Raw genomic sequence first — 22,042 nt, 5'->3', positions numbered from 1 at the left:
TACAGCCCCTGCTCCCCCAGCCCTGCCGGAGGGGACCCCCAGTTGCCAGGGCTATGAACCTGGGTCCACAGTTCCCTGCCTTCACTCCCCACTGCAGTGGGCTTGGGTGGGACGGCTCCTGCCACTGTGTGCACACCCAAGAGGAAGGGGGGACCTGCGCCCCCCAGATCTGTACCTGGGGCAGGCGTAGGCTGTGGGCTTGAGCTTCCATGCTGCTTTTTCCCTCCATAGCCTCCGGGGACTGGTGGGCATGACCTGGCATGGGGCATTGGGGCCGCGTGGGGATCTCTTTCCTGATGCTTGCCCCTGCCCCACTGCCCCGACGATGCACGTCTTGTGCATGGGTCTGCAGTGAGCGCAGTGGCACAGGGCTGCACCCCTCAAAGCAGCAGCAGGCACTGGAGGCACGTTGCCAGGGCAGTGTGGTGGGGTAAAGCAGCGGCAAGGAGATCCCTGTGTGGCCCTGCTATCCCCAGCCACACCAGGTGCAGCCACACCAGGTGGTTCCCACCAGGCTTTGGAGGCCCCAGGGGAGGGAAGCAGGGTGGGAGCCGAAGCCCGCAGCCTGCACCTGTCCTCGGTACAGATCTGGGGGGTGTGGGTTCCCCCTGCTCCCCGGGAGTGCATATGGCAGCGGAGAGCTGACCCTCCCCTTGCCCTGGATGAACCACCTACAGCTGTCCTACTCCTTGCTGGGGTCCTGCAGCCATGCATTGTGGCCCTAAGTCCCACCCAGCTGATCAGCAGCCTCAGCCCTAACCAGGTCTCTCCCCCGTTTACCTACTGGAGCTGCTTTGCAGCCTGCCTGGAGCCACATGCATGTCCATGCACATGGCGCCCCCTGTCTCTTTGCCTTTCTCCTGCTCTCTACCAGCCTGCAAAGAGCCCATTGCAAAATGGCAAAATCCATGGGTTTCTCTTGTAAAACAAGAAATTCACGTTTGCTTCTGGTAAAAGGTAAAATCCATGGTTTACTGTGTTTTTCTGTGACAAACGGAAAATCCAGATCTCTGTTGATGAGTACTCTTTCAGCATGATTATTTAATGATGTATGCACTCATTTTATAGGGGTCTCAACTAGACTGCATTTCCTTAGCTTTTGTATGACAATGTCTTGGGAAGCTGTGTCAGATACCTAGTGTAAGGTTAAGCTATATCACATCCACTGCTTCAACAAAGTTTGCAAGGTTAAAAAAATCAGTCTTTTTCAATATCAGTACTCATGTTGAAGACCTCTTTTGTTCTTATATTTAAAAGATCGAGGAAGAGAGCTTATTGTAGTTAAATCTATTATTGTTATTAGCAGTGAATTGCAAAACCAAAAAAATCTCTAACATTCTAATTGCAATGCCTTACAAATAATCAAAAAAATTGTTTTTGGTTCACATCATGAACCAAACTGGTCTTAATGTATTCTAACAATATTGTCTACATTGTTAGGTATCTTATATGAATTCAGTGAGGAAGAGTTTGTGCTGTAATGTCTTTGCTTTGTTTTACTTGCTGGTCATCGGAGGCTTCAGTTTATATTGCAGCTAAGGTGTTATACTAGGCTAAACTCTGTAAAATGCCAGCATTTGTACTTCTTTTTCCTTATCATCAATCTTTCACACTCATATCAAACCCCTAAAGTATCAGTGGGTTTCCCAGAGCTACTGGTTAAAATTACCTTTGCTTTTGGTAAACTATGAACCTTCAAACCTGAGTGTTTTCAGCTGCCCTCCTGCGGATTCTGTGAAGCCTCTATCTGGCACATTACTCACTGCCAGTTACTTGCTTTATATCTTAGAGCAACAAAAACTGCATATCTGTAACCTGTTAAGAACCAGATTACTTTTTAAACTTGTTTTTTTTTTTTCCACGTTGAATTAATTGTGCCGAAGGAAAGTATATAAACATACTAAATCATAGTATTTTTAGTAGTGGTAAAATATGATTGAAAATCTGGGAAGTGGTGTTTCCCTTGGAAACTGTGAGCTCAGCTATGTTTTAAAAGTTGTACAAGAAGGATGATAAAAGTATGAAAGGTGCTACAGTATATCAAGCCAAACTGTTGTTTAATTGCCATTTCCAGTTTTCATTTTCTGACAGCTGGGGTTTTTTAATTATTATTTGAAAACTTTATGTGGTACCTTGAAATAAGAGACACTGTCAAATACAGTACTTAGGTTGTCAAAATACCATCATTAAACGCACATGCTTTAAAAATATTACTATTGAGAATCTAGGTTGGAATAACAGGCTAAACATTTCAATAAATCAGTATTGCTTCTTTTTCTGACCGTTTTATTGATATTTGTGTCTATAAAACTCACACCATAGCCCTTACCTTCATAGGAAAAAGTCAATCCCTTCTTGACCATGCTCTGCTGTGAGTAAATATGAACCATCCCAAGAGGTTCAGTGGTTTTCACACTACTCCATCATTTTGAGATGCTGTTTTTCACCTCCCTACCCATTTTAAACTCTTGATCTTTTTTGCAGTTGACAGCTGTGATGATCCCATATTCAGGCCAATGCTAAAAGGTATTTTGTGGAGCATGAGCCAGCACCCACCTATTCTTGAAACTTAAAGTTCCTTTTTAAATACTTACAGGGCCAGATCCTCAGTGAGAGATGACATATGGCCTGTGTCTCTGTGTATCTGGAAAAAGGTTGTGTTTGTTCTCTGTCGGTTCTGATCTATTTTGTGGTTATTGGTGTTGTTCTCAAAGTTGTATTTCCATCCTTGTCAAACCCATGAATTACAGCAGCCATGGCCTGACTGTGGTAAGATAGTACTGACATATCTCTAATTTGAGAATTAGAATTTATACCTTTAGAAATCCTAGAAATGTTTTCCTCTGTTTCCGGAAAAAAACCTATGATTCACTTTGATGACCCTTACAAAATACATGTATCGTCAGGCTAAGCACAATAAAAAAAAAAAAAACAACAAAAGTTCACACATTTGGAAATGATTCGATAAAAATATTGACCAAACTTGAGCGCTCTTTAAAAGCAAATGTTCTGCCTTTAAACTATACAGTAAGCCTTGATTATTCAAATGCTTTTTCTTCAAACTTGCAGTGTTCTATTTTATAGCTGTATCCCATTTCCAAAATTTGTACTAATAATTTGTGTTTCAACAAAATTCTAGTTCAGAAATGCAGAAGCCAGTTAAATATTATTTTGTAATATGTGTTCCCCGAGAGGTTCAAGTGGATAGTCTGAATTTTAAGTCTAATGTTACTATTATTTGATATACCAATTTATATTATCTACTGATTTATCAGATACATATACAGTAATGGGCTTGATTAATTGAAAGTGCAACTTACTTATACAAGTTTGAATATTTTAGTAAGCATTCCAGCAAAATTCAAATAAAAATGAGTGGACATTTGTTTCTTTTGCTGGCTGAGTTTGGCTATATTAATTTACTCAACCAATTTTGCAGAGGGATAAGGAATATTTTTCTTTAACTTTTCTTTTGATCATTACCCTTCAGGCAGTACTGCATTTTGAAAAAGAGTTAATTAGATATTTTTAAAGAAAGGAGTTGTCATCAGAAAATGTGGTATCATCAAAATGGATGAGTTTCATGGAAATGTATATATAGATAGATAAACTTCTGGCTGTTTTTAGTGAAATCTGAGTGGCTGTTAAAGGTTTCTAGAAGACTGCTCCAGAACTGGGAACTCCAGGATCTGTAACTTAAGTCAGATCTGCCTTATGGATTACCCCAAATCTGCTATAAAGGTGGGGTAACTAGAAACTCCAGCTCTGCAGCAGATGCCCATAACATCCCTGTAATTTGGGGGCTTTCAGGGCTTTCAGACTCTTGCTGTGGAGCCTATAAGTCCTGGCTACCAAACTCCAAGACCCTTCATATCAGAGGCTTGATTTTGTTTTCAGATTGCCATAGCAAAATGTGTCAGTTGTCTTATAAGTGTGTGTGTGGTTTTATTTTAGAAAAAAGGGAAAAAAATATTTCTGGACCTCTTAAAAAATGTTTTTCATCTCAAAATAGAAAAGTTTTTAGAATGCTGTAATTTCAGCCAGTTCTAATTTATAGGCGTTTAAAAAGGGGAGAAATGCTTTATTGAAGATAAAAAGTTTAGAGAGCTCTTGTATCTATTTTGTGACAGTTTGCAATTTGGAAGCTATTTAAATAAGCAGATTTCAGTTTGTTTACAGTTTTTAAATTAGAGATTGTCTTTCAAGTCTTCATTGAAATGGCTACATTTTTGTTGGTCTTTATCACTTCAGTTACATTATCTTCATTTTCAATTTAAAAAAAATCAATTGTATCATTAGTATTCATGTATATAAAGGTACAGAATTTTTAAAACCATTTAACATTTACAATTGCATGGCATTTCAGCATAACTATTTTTTCATTCAAAAAATGCTTCTACATTTATTGCAGTGGGTACACCTTATTACATGTCTCCTGAGAGAATACATGAAAATGGATACAACTTCAAATCTGACATCTGGTCTCTAGGCTGTCTGCTGTATGAGGTAACATAGATAAATCCAGTAAGCTTAATAAGTTCATGTGCTTTTAGTTTATAAAATGTATCAGGTATTTTTCTATAATCTGTATATTTTGCTTTTTATTGAGAAGTTGGTTTTAAGTCATGCATAAGTATAGATAACCTTATTTTTATATTCAACAATGTGAGCTCTTGCACTAATTTTGAGATACAAGATGCATTATAAATGACCTGCTCAGGACTTGCATTTAGTGAACTTTCTGAAGAGGTTGACAGTAATTTGTTGAATATCAGGTCTTCAGGCTTAATTCTGTAAGGATCATAGGCTTGAATGGGTAATGAAAAGCTAATTTCCGCAACACATTTTAACTGGTTTTAGTTAAACTCAGTCTGAAAACAATGTATATATTAAATGCATATGTAATATAACTGATAGTTGTGTGTGTAGCTAATTAATGTTAATGCTATTTTTGTACATTTCATTCATTTGAAATGTTCTGAAATCTGGCTTCAGTGATAAAAAATCAAACTACAATACATAAAAGTTTCACTGGTTTAATTTTATAGCTTATTTTTATTGCACAGGTTAAAATTACTATCTTGCTTTCAGTTTTCTTTGCTTACAACTGGTGCAATTAGTCAATTTTTTAATTCTACAGTGGAGATGCAAGTTAGGAAACACACATGTTTTTAATGAGATGACAAAGTAAAAACGTAGAACATGCTTCAATTTAAGCTAATGAGAGAGGCTTGCAAGATTGGCTCCCAAGGCAACTACATCCTCAGTCTTTGCAGCGTATTTTTTGTAGATCTGCAAATAAAAACTTTTAATAAGAAAAAAAATGTCCTAGTATATCACTGAAAGCAACTACATCGCTTTGCCTTGTGCCTCAAAAGAAGCCTCCCCATGTTTAGAATCAAAACTTATCCCCAGACTGGTGTTCAGTTTGCTTGGTCAAAATTTTAACAGTAAAAGAATTTCAACTGAGTCGTTTCAGGAAGCAGAGTTGCTTCTTAGGCTTTCTCCTACGTTAGGGTGCCCAACCTACATCAAAATCCACTGTGTAGATTCAGGTTGAGGTAATATACTACCTCCCTCAGTGATTCAGCAGCCTCACTTAAAGTTTTCCGGAAGGATCAACACCTGTAAGGTAGGATATTGCAGGAAATACTTTTAGTCTGTTATAGCTATATGCAGTATATGACTTCAAGGGAACTTACTTCACTCTTTTTGTATTAAATATCTTTTATGTTTTTGGTTAATTCATTGCCATTATTATGAAGAACTCGGTGCAAATAAGCTGTATTCTTGCCCCATAGTTTTCAAGTCGGCACACAATGTTATTGTTCTGTCACTGGGACTGTTTACAGGAGTAAATATATCACATGTGATAGCATTTGAAACATGCATCTGAAACAGGATGCCCTATCACTGTTCATTGTATATATTCAGTACAGAGATGAAAGTGTTTACACAAATACAAGTGTAAACAATAGGAAATCCCATTGCAGGATAAGGGCCTTGAGAATATTCTGATGTCATTAGCTTTCCTGGTAACTTTTGGAAACTTCTCAAAAAACTTATAGATAAACAATAAAAATATTGAATAAATAATTGTCATTAATTGGGCTTTAAAATTAATTTATAGTCCAGAACAAAAAGTTACCAGTTTGGAATCAACACGATTTATTGCTCACAAAAATTATTGTCCCTAAATAGGCCTGTTGGTACTGTATGCACTGTATATAATACGGTATATGCATTTGGGGTTTTTATATTTTTAGGGTGGCTACTTCGAAGTTATTATTGTGAATCCTGTTTGAAGATTATTTCCATAAAATAGATACCAGGCTGTGTTCTTGCTGAAAGAGAAGCTGTATCTTCGTCTCTAATAAGCTAGGAAATGCCTCCTTTTGAATATTTTTATTCCAGTGATTACTAGAGTTTCCATATGGCACTAGGTTATTTTCAGTAGCTTAAAAAGTTTTTAAATACTGAATTAGTATTTAAATAAGACATGGAGAGAATGGAAAAATTGTTAGATTTCTTACACTGCTATTATAAAATACATATTTAAATGCATCTAAAAAATCTTCAAAATGTAGCTTAGTTTTGTATCGTGTTATGCTGCTTTTTTGCAGTTATATTATGTTTTTGATATATTAAGCATGCTAAACTGGTTGTAATGTGTTAATTATAATTTTGTTCCTTATTTGGTAGTGGGGGGGACTGGAGAGTCTCTCAAGTTATGGGCTAATAATTAGCATTTTCATGTTTTTAATATAATTGCAATTTTACATTTCCCTCTAAGCAGAATTCCCCAAATTAACAACATTCAGTCTGTTCTATACTATAAAATAAATATGAGGACTGAAGGAGTTGATAAAAACTGGTACCTATCTCTTCAGCTCTTCAGGTTTACTTTTATTATTAGGGGTGCTTAACCATTGTTTAAGGTTGTTGCATGCTGAAATTGAAACTTCCTTTCAAATAAAATTGGTTTTAAAGTTAACTCTATCTCACTCCCTCTGCCTCTTTGTGCAACATGTTTTGCTTATAATTTGCATTTTAAAGTGCTTATTCTATTAATTTTACGTTTAATTCTCAGCCTTTTGGCTAAAATCTATTGGGATACATTTTTGGATCCTTTTTCAGTTGGGGGTAGGGGGAAGATAGCATATTCATGACCTCTCAAGAAAGATGTAATTGACATTAAATTTTATGCATTAATATAACTTCATTTTTTAATATTTTAACTATTAACTAAAGTTAATATATACTTATATTATTATTCTGTAATCTGTTTACATTTTACTAAATATCAAAATTGCATGGCTACTAAGATTTTTTTAGATATGTTTTGGACTTTCATGTATTCCTGAAACTGAAAAATACTGCCACTGGAATTTTAATTGATATGCAACAAAGTAGACTTTACTAATTAAAATCAAGATGCTGTGCTTTTGCTACATGGACCTTTACATGGAAAAGTAGGTTTTACACATTCCCTTTTATTGTTCAGCGTAGCAATTGCATCCTTACAGGGTTGTAGGTTGGTGGCTTACAGTTCAAAAAAAAAGAGAGAGAGAGAGAGCTGCCACCAGCCCCGAAGACAGACAGTGGGCTTTCGTCCCTCAGACACCCCTAGAATACTAATCAGGAAAGTCAGACCCTGGAGGTCAGGGAGCAAGTCAATCATTCTAGCGATCGTCTCAGTGTGGAGGATCAAATTAGCCTGAAAAATTCAGCTGCTGGGAGGAGAGGGCGAGCAGCTGTCAGGGGCAGCAGCGAGATGCACTAATGAACCAGATGAATAGTGCAAAAGCTTGAAAATAAAAACAGGACAGTTGACATTTTTCATCTGTCAAAGCAGGAGATGCATGAAAATATAGTATTCCTGTTTTAACTCCTTAGGGGACATTCAGAATTTTTTTTAACACTCTGCAGCATTCAAACAAAAGTACTTTTTAATGAATACCTAGTGTAAGAAAATGAGTTCTGTTGCATTTATTTAGACTTTCCACTGGCATGTAGATTTTGTAGTTGATTTTTATTCTTTATTCTGCACTTTAACGTTTTATTTTTAAAATAAAGTAGGAAATTACTGTCATGTGAATATAGACATTACCATTATCAATGTAATATAGCTCTAGAATGATTTTCGGGAGTGCACTATTATATATGTAGTGGGATCTTTAACATATGTTATTTTTATTTCAAGTTAGTATTAAAATAATATACCAAACTATTTGAAGGATTTTTATATCCATTTTAAAGCAGATGTTGATCAAATACATTTTCGATAATTTTTCTTTCATATGTTTCCATCATAATATCAACAGTGCTTAAACCATGAAAGAGTTAAAGTTATATCTGGAAGACTATAAGACAGATGAGAGCCATTTTCAGCTTGTCCTGTCCCTGCTGAAGCTCACTGAGTAGCACAGCATGGACTAGCGTGTTTCACACATACTCTGCCTGTCTGGGGAATGTACACATTGTCCTTCCAAAATCAAACTTATTAGCACATGTAGAAAAGGGTGACTGACTTTGGGGCAGCATTGCACTCAGAGCAGTATTCATACTGTTGTGGTTCAAAGATTAAGAAGGTTTCAAACTGCATGCAAAGATCTTAAATGGATTTTTAAAATGTATAATCCCACTAGCCACAATAATTTGTTTGCACTTTAAATATTCTGTTTCACCATAGGTTTAAGTGGGTGGGCTCACTAATGTCATTTTTCAGTTGCCCATTTCTTTAACAGTCTTTCTCAGACAGAGATACTTATAGTTTTACATGGAAATTGTACTGATGCTCACAGACCTGAAATTTGTTTTTTTTTAAAGGAATTGTGAGCTACTATTAGAGACTGTACCTTTAATATAGTTTGGACAGATTTTTGGAGTAGATCATGGAATTCCATATGGAACTGAGGCTACATTTTTTCTAAACTAACTGAACTAATATGATAGTATTCTGTCTGGTTTTCTTAACTGTTACTTTTTAAACCATAATTCAGTATTTAAATGTAAGCATGAAAGCTAATGCTGCATCCCAACATCTTAAATACAGATAATTGCATTAGATCAAATTTATATTCAAATAAATAAGATGTGCAGTTGTTTTCAACAGGTCTTTTAGGGAAAATATTTTATTTAATCTATTTTGCTGTGGGACAAGAATGCTTAACATAAAGAGCAAAAGCTTTTGCTTGTTAGTCTAATGGGCTAATAATCTAGTAAGAAAAAACAAGTAAAACTATATATACCAATTATTACAGTATCGGTACTGTGATCAGGACCAGAACATTTAAATAAGTGAACTGATTTATGTGAAGTTTTACACTACAAATATAGGTTATTGTAGCTATAAAAATGCTTCAAATGTAATGCTAAAATAGATTTTTCTAAAGAAATGTTTTCAAAAAAACATGAATGGACATCTTAATATTTTTTAAACAGATGGCTGCCCTGCAGAGTCCCTTTTATGGTGACAAAATGAACTTGTACTCCTTGTGCAAGAAAATAGAACAGTGTGACTATCCACCTCTCCCTTCAGATCACTATTCAGAGGAAGTAAGTAATTTTCCTTTCTGTGAACAAATTCGTATTTTATGCAGTCATTCTATAGGTTCAGTAAGTTGGTAGATCTGTACTGAGTTATGTCATCTGAGGAGCTGGTCCTGTGAATTTTGTTCAGCTTGCCTAAATGTTAGTCTAGTATGCCATTTCTGGTCACTTTTAAATCATTGGATTTAATGGCTGGAACATCCAGTATTTTCTAATTTGTTTGAATTGTTAAGCAAGGGACCATAGTTCTCTATTGCACAGTGTGTGTGTGTGTGTGTGTGTGTGTGTGTGTGTGTGTGTTATAATGGGGGGTGTATATGTATACACATGAACCCCACTACAACACACAGCAGATTATATATATGTTCACCATATATATATTTTAAAAGCTTTCTAACAAGTATGATCAAATAGAGGTGCTTTTCCAAACAGCACAGTGAGTTCTGCTGCATGTTGTAGTGGTATTGAACTGTATATCTATATTATGTATATTTCTAAAAGCTCAACTATATGAGGTTATGCATTACAATAAATTGATGCAGTATCCCTTCTTCCATAGTCATCTATATGAGATTAAAATCCAGCACTCTAGCTCTCAGAGTTGTTTTGACTTCGCTTGTATCTACATTATAAAAATATCAGTATGTCACATTTGACACATTCCAAATATTAATGGCCCACAGCTGTAGTCACAGAAGATTTGCAGATTAGGATTATAGGGCAATACTCAGAGCTAATTTGAGATGCATATGCCCCCAAAGTATCTGCTTGATTCCATGCTAATAGTTTTTTACTGTCATTAATGCATCAATGTTTTGGCGGGTGGGGAGGTTGGGGAGACGTGGGGCGTGGGGGTGGGAATAAATTAGATGGGGGGGAAAAGAGAGTAAAATAGTTGCAAACATTTTTTCCAGGACCAACATAATAGGATGAGAAAAATATAAATGCTTGCGTGTTAATGTACTGAAGTGCTAGTTTTGAAATACTTTCCCACTTTGAAAGGAAGGGGGCAAAGCGATACAAGCGGCAAACCCAGGGAGACAGATTAGCAACCAATTCTAATTTAATTCAGTTCCATGAATTAAACATTGTGTTGGAAATTCATATAAACATTATATCTGAAATATTTTAATAAACATAAAGCTTTGTGCAACTTTGTTTATGGAATGGAAGTTGTAATCTGAATCCTGAATCTATTGTTTTCAAAGACAGTGGTGGGGCTATTAATAAAAGATTGCTGTCCAGTTTTTTGTTTTGTCACATTTATGGTGACATTTTTTTCCTCTCTGAAATAAAAACCAAACTTAAAAAGGCCAAGTAAATGACTTTTCTGAAGGGTTTAATGATGGTTGATCTAGTTTGTGCAGCGTATTTCTTTCTGTGGCTTTCCAATTAATTGTTTTACAATGGCCACTTTTAATTATTATTTTTTATAGAATACAAATATGGCAGTTCATATAACCAACTTCAGAACTGCAGGCCTAGAAATACAGTAGGGTGTGAACAATAATGCAAAATGATAGCAAGAATGTCAGGGGCCGTTCTTTGTTGTGTCATTCATGCTGTCTTCCTTTTTCCATGAAGCGCATGAATATTTCACATATCTGCATCCTCATCCTCTATTCTTCTTGACTAATTTTCAGACTGTCTGAATTTGCATTTCACATGGTAGCTGATTAGGAGATGCCGAGTGTAGCAGCGAAGCCTCAGCAGGCGGTTACCATGGTGACCTTCAGCAGGATTTTAATGATGATACCACTAGTGGTTCGTTGAAGTCGGCCTGCCTGCAGGGCTACTTCACTGCAGCTAAGTGTGAAGTTGGATATGCGGATTCTCAGCCAAGGGGCAAATATCAAAGTCTGGCCCAGATAGAAGGTCTTAGAGTTGGGAAGGGGAAATAGATTTCACTTTTACTTACCTCTGTATAGTTTCTTGTTTTGAAAGCAGATACAAAACAAAACATGTTATATTTTCTTCATTTCTAAACAGAGTATGCTCATACACTTCAGTTAAATCTTTTTTTATATATATATTTATTTCGGACTACTTGCTTTGTGATACAGTAAGAGAGCTAGAACTCCAATATCTGTTATAACATGGAAATAATTAATTAGCAAAAAAGTTAGCTGTCAAGTATTAATAGACAATGCAGTTGTGTTACTTTGATCTGTCCTAACATAAAGATTCATATCTGTTATAAAATAATTTGAAAAATAGGTGTTAATAAATAACTGTGTTCCCCAAAATATATTTTTTAAAGTTGAATGAAAATATTGTGCTGTTTTGGAAGTGCTAATGCAGAGACGCATTATGTGTCAGAGCACTATAGTATTGTAAACATTTCTTGGAAACTAGAACATTTAGATATCAAACTTTGTCCAGGTTGGAAGTACACCCAACTCAGCAGTAAAGTTCAGGTATCACTTGGTATGTTTACATAAGATGCTACTGCATAGTGATTACCACACATTTATTTAGTACTTGTGTAAGCAAGTACTAAATAAATGCACAGTAACAGGAGTTACCATGCAGTAGTGCTGGAGAACATCTTTTAAGTCACGCTAGTGCGCAGTAGCCTAATACTAACACACAGTAGATATTAGCACTGTTAGTGCTGTGATGCGCTACTGCGTGGTAATGTTTGGCTACTGCTTAGTCAGCATCATGTGCAGACGTACCCACTGAAACCTACCTGAATGCTGATATTCTCTGAGAATTAATTTGATGAAAGAAAAAACTCGCTATACATTGATTCATGCATCTTTTCAGACTTTACTTACATAATGCAGATCTGTTTAGAAAAACTTCCTGAATGCTAATTTTAATTAGATCTGAGGTACAACTGGCATGTAAAGTTTTGTTATCTGGTAACTGAATTAACTTGTTGCAGGTCTAACTTTCTATCATAGTATATTGTATTTGACATGAAAAAATGTGATGGAAATTTACCCCAAAACCTATAGCTTGAGGTCCACTGCTGTCTGTCCCAAACTCCTAGTGTGCTGACCAGTAAATTTCTAGTAAAGTTATAACATATTGCCCCAGCATTTGATTCAGAAGCCCAGATTTTCATGGAGCAGGTGCTTGGTAAAAATTAGGTTCCATTAAGGAATATCTAGGTAGATCATCACAGTTAATAGACTCAAGGGCTGAGTACAGACAGCCAGAAAGCCCAAAGCTCAATTGATCATTATTGATTCACTCTTCACAAGTTAGTCTAAACTGCATAGATTCAACCTTGTAGCAGGGCACTGTTGGTGCCTGCCACTTTAAGGGCTGAGCCAAGCAGCCAGCAGGTACTTGATGGCAGCGGCTGTTTTAGGTTTCTGGCTGCCTATATAAACACAGCAGTTTGCTGCTGGCATGCTAGGCAGAAACATCGCCTGGCTGCATACAATACCTGGAGGTAAGGACAGGAGCTGTAGGGGATGGTTGGGAGGCCCCTGGTCCTGGGCATGACCTAAAACTACACCCTGCTGGGAGTGGGTGGCCTGGTGTGGCTTCCAGTGGCACACAAGCCTCCAGGAAATGCCAAGCCAGTTACCACCCCAGTGAAAGGCAGGTTGGGGTGCCTTAACTCCAACTCCCACAACCGGGTGGGTTACCCCATAGAAGGGTCAAGAAGGTGGACCCAAGTTAGAGAGGGGGCTAGAGGCTCTGAGACCTGACTTGAAATCCCTCAACTGGTTGATGCTGGGGCCAGGACCAGAAGGGTCAAAAGGGCCAGGGGCCCACTGTGAGGGATGCGCAGAGCTGAGGGCCTGGGGTTTTTGACTGGCCTTGGAAGTGAGGCCAGGGCCTGTGGCTAAAGGTCCCAAGGGGGCCACGGCCAAGAAAGGAAATAGTTCAGGGAGCTAGGCAGCCCAGAATGAGGGCAGATTAGGCTGCCTGATTGGAGGGATCTAGTTGGGGATCTAGAATGGAGGATCTGGGGCCCAGTGTGGGGCCAGTGATGTTAAGAACAGTGGATACCATCTGTGAGGCTTGAACTGCAGTGTAGGGGAGGAATGGAGGTGCAGATAATGCCCCCTGGCATTAGGGCAAAAAAATAGGCAGCCTTCCGCCTAATTAATACCATAATTGTATATCATCAAGGCATGGCATACGAGAAGGCGGGCAGTTTGCCAACAAACAGGTGGGTGGGCCATTTGTAGACTGGCCCTGAGGAAGCCCCCTGTTACAAACCTATAAGCAAGTGAGCAAACATTCACTTTTGATTCCAGAAATGCAGCTACATGCCTAGAGTGGCCTGAGACAGAAGCCAGGGGGTGATAGAAAATGCCTCCCTGATCAGCTGGAGCAGACAGCGTAGGCCAAGGGTAGTCCAGCCACCCTGCAAGGTGGGGCTTGCCGGAGAGGTACAAGGAATCCTGGGTTGCTGGGGGACTGTGAAGTGATCTGGGACTGAAGTCCAAGTCTGATACTATATCCATCCAGGTTTATCTTAAACCAGTTTCAGACATTTTGAAAGAGGTTTATGTACACTGAACTGTTGTGTTACAGATTTCAACTGGTTCCCAATAACTTATGCCAGTTTGTGTGTAATTTCTGTCCCTACCCTTAGAAACAGGATATTAGGCTAGATTTTGGACTGACCCAATATAGCAATTCTGCTGTTCGTCATTTACATGAAAATGGTCACATGAAAGAGAGAAATGTGCCCATTATTGTGGTATTTGAGTGGTTAGTATTAAAGTGGTCTCTGGCTACTATACTAAAATAAGAAAAATAGGTAATATTCAGATTGTTTGTCTCTTACCATTTGAGTCTACCACTTATACCAGTTTGTGTAATTTCTGTCCCTCTCCAAGATAACTATTTTAAGATCTTAGCCATTGCATTTATCCACATCCCTTTTATGTATCGTGATTTGGGTGCTTTGTAATTTCTCAAAAGTACAGAGGTTTTAAAGAGATTTTGTACAATCACTAGAAATATTTAAGCCAAAAAAGGGCGAGCAGATTTAGGTTGGTAGTATATTCTCTGCTGACTTTCCTGTCTAGATGAAGAAAGGAAGCAGCAAGAGTCTCTTCGCTTTGAACAACTACAGTTTTTCTTACTTTAAAACTGGAATCTTTAACAAAATTTCGAGTTTTTCACCTGGCTAAGTGAAGAGTTCTTGCCATTAGTGGTTTGGGGTTTTTTATGACTTCAGGGACAAATTTATTTGGTGACTGACAAACCTGTTCCAGCTAAAGAAAATGTGGCCTGCTGCTCTTGTATCAGGCTCAGCTCCAGGCTGAAGACACTCATTGTACTAAAAACATGAAGGAGGTTAAGGAGAGAGCCAAAGAATGGCATAATTTGAGGATGGAATGGCAGGCCCTTCCAGCTCAGTCACAACTCTTGTCTTTCAGTGCATAGCTTTTTAGCCAGACCATGCTAGATAGGGAACATCAGTTTTCTTTCACCATAGCCTACTAACACTGGTATCCCATTGTCTGTTCCAAAGGTATTCTCAAATTCTGCTCATCTGAAATGTTGCATGCATCAGAGGCATTTGATAAAGAAGCCTCTTAGAGAAATAGATACTCCTTAATGTATATAAAGAAGCAGAATCCTGTATAAAAGAGTCCAACATAACTCCTGATTCCATACCTCTCAGAAGACTGAGGGTGTGGACAGAAGTAACAACTGAAACATTTTTAGCTGAAATGGCCTGGGAAATGTTTCAAAAGGGAACATTTCAGCCAGCCCATGTGGTGCCCCTGTTGGAACATTTCAAAACACTTTCCAGCCCAGGGGCACTAGAGGGAGTGGAGAATGTCTCTGGGAGAGTACGGGGGAGGCAGTGGATGGCTGTCCATCACCCCGATTTATGACTCTTTGAGCTCCATTCGACTTTTTCTCCTTTCCTCCCTCTCATCAGAGCAGAGAGCTAGAGGGAACTATTTTAAAAAAATCAAACATTATCAGTCATCCCTGAGTGCTGATGCAGTTGTAGGATGTAGGATCTTCAGCAACAAGGGACCCAACAACATGACTGGATTTTTCAACTCCAGTCCCTTCTATATCTCTGTTCTGAGAGGAAGGAGAGAAGAGAAAGCAGATTGGGGTTGGGAGTCATACTGTCAAGTTCTGCTGGCTTGTCTGTTGTCACTCAGCCTGTGACTGAGTGACACCTGCCCGTGGAGGTGGGGGGAGGGAGAGCAGAGCACTATGGGATTTTGGAAGACCTATGATGTCCCTATCATATAACAAGAAATGCTTCACAGTGGTACATCATTTAAAGAGGTACTATTTTTGGAGTGCTTCATCTGCTTTTGGAATGTTTCAAAGGACATTTACATTTGTCATTTGAAATGTTTTCAATTGTTAACTTCTGTCAACACCCTGATACAAAGCTTCAAAGAATCAGAGAATTCACTTCTTAGTGTTATTTCCGTAGTACAGTTTGGTAAATACAACCACTAGACCAAAATTTGGGGGCTGAAATATGGACTTGCAGGGGAATAGATGTTCAATTTGAGGGGAAGATCACCAAGTCTTTCAAGGATTGTGGGTCTGTAGTAGCAGCTTTTATCATCCATTTGTCAGTTTCTGTGAATGCCACTTCCATTTGTAGCGGGCATCATAAGAAATGGCACAGAATGACCTGTCTAAGCAAAGCACCCTATTGTTTTCATATTTTAAATCTCTTTGAAGACTCACTTCAGGTGTGTTGTGCAATATTTTTCATTCCTCTATCTATGGCTATACGTTTTAGTTCTGCAAGGATTTTAGCATGACTTTTATGTACTGAGCAGTCCAGTTGACTTCTCACAGGCACAGAGTGAGTACATGTATATGAGTCTCTATGGGACCACAGCTGTATTTGGGAAAGATTCAATTTTATATCTTTCTCCTTTTCAAAAGGGGTCAGTTCTCAAGATTCTGCAGAATTGGGACTCTAGACTTTCCTACTATTTTCAGTGTCATATATAAGACATCCATCCCAGTTGCTGTGCAGCTGCTTCTGAGTTTATTGATATATCTGTCCTCTGTTTCAGCCTCCTACTTATTTTATATAGGATTGAAGACCTATTTCATCACATAATTTGTATTGAAAAATAAGAGTTTTTTATTTATTAGAAATAGTTTTAACATCATCACTCTCTCTTCCAAATGATCTAGCCCAGTGGTTCTCAACCTGTGGCCTGCAGACCCCTGGAGGTCTGCAGACTATGTCTAAGGGGTCCATGAAACATAACTATGATCAATCAAAAGTATGTGAATACGCACACATGCAATTCAGAGGGGTCCATGCCTCCATTTGAAATTTTTTAGGAGTCCACAAATGAAAAAATGTTGTCTAGCTCATTATGATTCACTTTTGTCAGTGAAACAGGATTTTATATTTTGGCTGTTAAAAGCAGTATAATTTATCTTAAATTCCTATGATTAGTGTAACATATTTAAAGGATTCTAATATCAAATCTATTACAATTTATTTAAATTGAAAATCCTTTTATCCTTAAATTAAATTGCTACCTTTTCAACAGTGAAGTAACTGTATTACTCAAAAACATCTGCATTTAATAAAATATTGAAACCCCCTGTTGAAGAAATGAAATCAGCCTTCTGTAGATTGTGTAGATTCATTGCAAAAAATTACATGCAATATAAAGGCTGACTCTGAATGTGCAAAGCACATAACTGGGAAAAAATGTTTTACAGAAGAATACAAGCAGTCTTGTTCAGGCAACTTTTAAGTTTTCTGATATGCAAGTATTTGAATTTGTAGTCTTAACCATACAGAAATATAACTTGTATTACTCTGATTTATGCATTTTGGGGCCACTGCTACTTGAAGGCAGATTTGAATATGTAGCCTTTTGTACCTTTGAAGAACCATGGTACCAAGGTTTCGCTATATTTGCTGTTGAGCAGAAGACAAAATTCCTAAGGTTTTCTTATTCCCCAAAAGGTAACAGGAAGTAGTTAAAAAGTCTGGTAACTTTTCTCCTGAATGCCTTCTAAATTTGTGAACTCTGAAAGAACAGTGAATTGACAGAATTATACGTACATGATACGTAGTCTAATGATAAAAACATGCACTAGTATGGTAAGGGGGAGGGCAACCTGATGTGCTGTACTCCTTTTGCTTTCTACCCTATACCCCTTGCCAAATCTGCTGCTCTGCTTTCTGCTTCCTTTCCTATTTGTATTCCCTGCTCCCTCCCCCATCTACTGCATGCCACATCTGTGCCATTTATGGTATATGTGCTGCATGTTGGCCACTCCTTTAGTAGTAGATAGAAACATTCTTGAGTATGTTTCTGTCAAGAAGTTGTGCATTTAAAAGAATATTATGCTGAATCCAAAACCCACTGAAGGGTTGCTATCACATCACACTTTTTACACATGTGGAATCATTACCATGATTCAATTTAGATATATGCACCTAAACTTATTCACAAGCATGCGGAGTTGAGACCAAAATATTATCTACTTTTTCTTGACAGTACTCTAAAACAAGGGTTGCCAACCTGCGGCACAGGTGTCACGGCAGCCTCTGTGAGCAGCATGCATCAGGTTAAGGAGAAGACAGGCAGCACAGTGGCAGACAGGACAGGGAGCAGGAAACAACACAGCAAATTGGGCATGGGGCAGAAAGCAGAGCAACAGAGCAGGCAGGGAACACAAGACTTGGAGCAGAAAGCAGAGCAAGTAGGGGAAGAGGATTGGAGTGGCACTTGGGAAGGGTGCAGCACTAAATTGTGCCACACTTAACCGAAGGGTTGCTCTAGAACATGGTTCTAAAACGTTGTAAAAGTAAAGAGAGAGGTCCCATATACTATAAAACTGAATGCAGTTCTTCTACACTTTCACAGTTTCAGTCTTATTTATTTAAGAAGGTGAGAGAACACTTTTTTCAACTGCTAATATTTGTTGACTTCTTACCCATTATTTTCCTTTTCCAGCTACGACAATTAGTTAATATGTGCATCAACCCGGATCCTGAGAAGCGACCAGACATAACCTACGTCTATGATGTAGCAAAACGTATGCATGCACGCACTGCAAGTAGCTAAACAAAGAACAGATTATGAAGAAATGAGTGCAGAATGTTCAAGGATTTTAAGCATATTTTTTGCCTGTTACATAAATGTGATTATTCAGAGCTGACTGACGTGCTATGATTTGTAAATCAATTTAGACCCAAACTTTATGTTTGTTTTTTTTAAATGAATTTGCAATTTTGAAACATAGATTTCAGTGTAAGTAATGGAATGGATTTAAAACAAAGCTTAACATACAAAATAGTAGTTCCTAACATTTTTAAAGGTGAAATGATTTTAGTGTATTTTTCTCTTTAAAAATTGTATTTTATTGGGATTCAAAAGTCTAAATAATCGTTAAGTTGCAGTTTTGCACAATACTGATATTAGGCATGTAACATCAAAGCAAAATATCTGACATTTTCTCACCTTTCCAATAACTTACAGAGGTGAAAAATAAGCATAATTCAGTAAATTTATTTTAATATTTTTATTTCCACAGAAACACTTTGAAGTTTATTGTATTTTATAGTGTGGGTGGTAATTTGCAGTTCTGTTTTTCAAGGTCAATGTAGACAAAAATCCTCATTATCTGTGTGGTCTAAATGCAACTTTTAATTTAGGGAAAAAGTTTGAGGGAAGTTGTCAGTCAGACACTGAGAAATCTTTGTATCTTGTCCTTTCCCCCTTAAGTTACAGTAGCATAAATCAACCCAGAGTGTTTGCTTTGAACATTGGTGTGGCTGATTTGAAGTCCCGCATCCTGAAATCTGATCTCTGTGAGTAGATGCACCTATGCAGTAGTCTGCAAACCTGATTAGGCCTGCATAGTCAGAGCCTGAGACTTATGCAAACTTCTGTTGTTTTTTTTTCCCTGTGCAAGCATGTGTCTCTGTCTTAGCAGATCAGATTGAAAGATAAGGGCTTTAAGTTACAACTCCCCAGGTATTTATGTTTGTTTCTGTTGTAGATTTTGTTTTTTATAAATCCTTTGGATCACCTGACAGTAATATATTTTAAATTTCTTTTAAAATACATTTTTAATTCAGAAACCTGTTGGCAAAACTATAATTGTAATACAAATGTATGCTTCATTAAATACATGATTTTTATATACTGTATTTACCTGGTGCTGCTTCATCTATACAATCTATTTTTTTGCAGATTATATTTGAAAATATCTTACCAGTATTTTCAGTTTAAAAGCATGTGCACAGTATGTTGGTTAAACTCTAGTATCACTCATTGTCTATACATGAATGACTTATTTTATTGGCAAGTTAAAGGAAATAAACACAGTACTTTTATATAAAAAATGTTCAGGGAAGTTGAGATCTGATTCCTCTGAATTTGAGATCATCTTTTTGGCAAACATACCAAGCTATCAAAATGAATCATTGCTGTAAGATTGACACAGAAAATTGTATTGATATCAGTTATGTTTTTGAGTTTTGAAGTCAGTTAAATTTTTATTATATAACAATATTAGGGAAAAGTAAACTTGTAGTACTCATGTGTAAATATTGGTCTGTATACATTCAATTCACTATGCATTCAACATTTGCATCTTTGTTTCTCCACATTTCCTGTAATAAAGTTTTCATGGTCAGTATGTGGCATAATGAACACAGTGCCTCCATAGTTCTGTGTCTTTAAAAAGAAAGCTAAACAAAACCTTTCACATGTACTGAAAAATGTTCAAAAGCCCACAGATGGATTCTTACCCTTTATGTAGTCTGTGAAATCAAATTAATTGGCTTATTAAAGAAAGATACTATGAAAATGAACTCCATTTGTAAAAATTCAAAAATATTTTTCAACATAGGGGCCAGAGCCTTGCTTTAGCGTTTAGCTACATAACTTGGATCAGCTGAAGATCTAGCACATAATTTAGTGTCAAAGATGTTTTATTGGAGTATGACTTCTCAGTTCTTTACAAGTGGCATGTGTACTAATCTTTTAGGGCTTCTATGGGCAACTCATACATGTTAAACTGCTTGTTTTTAAATGTGGGCAGCATTGGGTTCATGCTTTGTCCATCTCTATGGCATCCTTTACTTTGCATTTCTATTGAATAGCATATGATTGGTTTTAAAAGATTAATGTTATGTATGAAGGGTATTTCAGAAAGTATCAACAATTTTGAAATAAAATAATTTTGTGTGCAGTGAGCAAGGAAACTACATAGCAGCAGGAAGCACTGGTGGTGGCATTGTTGAACACACCTATTGTTTACAACTAGGTAGAGAAGTGATGTGATCCAGTAAACAATCATTGCGTACACAAGAGTTTTATTTTGACATTGCTATTACTTTCTGAAACACTCTGATACCATAACAGTAGGGTGAAATGGAAAATGAGCGAAATCATTTGTACCAGAGTAAGGAACAAGGTAATATTTGCTTGAATGGCAGCACTAATTGTTCATGTACAAATATATTCTAGCCATTCTTTTAATTTATTTTTAGAGAGAATGGTTACAAAGGTTTGGAAAAATATAGAGTGAGGTTATTTGTATCAGATGTGCTGTCCATTTTAACCTCAAATTAGGTCAGACACATTTTTTTTTCCTGGGATAAAACGAACCTTTTAGGGAAAAATTACTTCTGAAAAGGTAATTGTAAGAGAGTGATGGCAATAATTCTGAGTTTGTAAATGGCCCCCTAAAACATGGAACATATTTTTTTCATGTTGGTATTCATAAATTAATCTTATTCTGTGTAAAATATGTAATTACTTCAATTTCAAAAGCAGTAAAATGAATTGTGTATGGTTGATTGCATTAAGTATCTTAGGTGTTTGGAGGCAGAAAGAAGATAGAAATGATGGGCAACCTAGTTTCACATGCTAAAGTTTACAGCAGGTAGTTAAAGTTTACTTCTGTTTAAAGGTTGGGTTCTGGAACTTTTATGTATGGTATGTAGCTCTTAATGCAGGTGTTACCTCTGAGAGTCAATGGTATTACTCATGTGAGTAAAAACTACAGAACATATCACTTAATAAAATACTTAGCAGGATACTAGACTGGTAAATTTAGTAAAGACAAATTCAACCACATTTTAAAATATCTTCTATTATAAAACTCCATTCTAGTGTCTGTGTACTGTTGACAGTGGTGACATTTACCAGAATATCCATTTGAACCTGTTACGTTAAATGCACATTTTTAAAAAGGAATACATTACATTTACAACCAAAATGTGTAATTATTCCCTGGCATATATTTCATTAGTACTGTAATATTATTGATTTCATATGTGATACACTGTTTTTATTGTGCTTGAAGCACCCTGACTGAAAAGCCTCTGCCACTGGTCTTGAATGTGCCTTTGCTATGGAATTTCATAATATAACTAAAGCGGATAAAAATAAGTATGATGCAAAACCTGTATATTTTGCACAATACTTTCTCAAATCTTTCTTATTACAGATATGGATATTACACTAGATAGGTCCTGTCTTGTGGATAATCTTTTTTGCCAGTGATTCTTTATAGGTGACTTCTACTG

General features: G+C 37.1%; 1 protein-coding gene across 4 annotated transcripts in view; it reads left to right on the top strand.

Annotated features, from left to right (window-relative positions):
- NEK7 (NIMA related kinase 7) overlaps positions 1-20,159 on the top strand; it is a 95,036-nt gene extending 74,877 nt beyond the window's left edge. The window contains exons 7-11 of one of the 4 annotated variants that reach the window (XM_019530689.1): positions 2,485-2,526; positions 4,412-4,506; positions 9,445-9,558; positions 15,868-15,949; positions 18,456-18,573. In XM_019530689.1, coding sequence (XP_019386234.1) covers positions 2,485-2,526; positions 4,412-4,506; positions 9,445-9,558; positions 15,868-15,949; positions 18,456-18,472 — 350 coding nt within the window. In that variant the 3' untranslated portion in view covers positions 18,473-18,573. Of the gene's footprint in view, positions 1-2,484; positions 2,527-4,411; positions 4,507-9,444; positions 9,559-15,867; positions 15,950-16,258; positions 16,325-18,455 lie in introns of all 4 variants that reach the window. The other 3 variants (XM_019530691.1, XM_019530688.1, XM_019530690.1) reach the window with 3 other exon arrangements.
- The last annotated feature ends 1,883 nt before the right edge of the window (positions 20,160-22,042 follow it).

Source organism: Crocodylus porosus, unplaced genomic scaffold (genome assembly GCF_001723895.1).
Source record: "Crocodylus porosus isolate Cpor-Errol unplaced genomic scaffold, CroPor_comp1, whole genome shotgun sequence".
NCBI classification, from domain to species: Eukaryota; Metazoa; Chordata; order Crocodylia; family Crocodylidae; genus Crocodylus; species Crocodylus porosus.
This window is presented reverse-complemented; position numbering and strand designations above follow the sequence as displayed.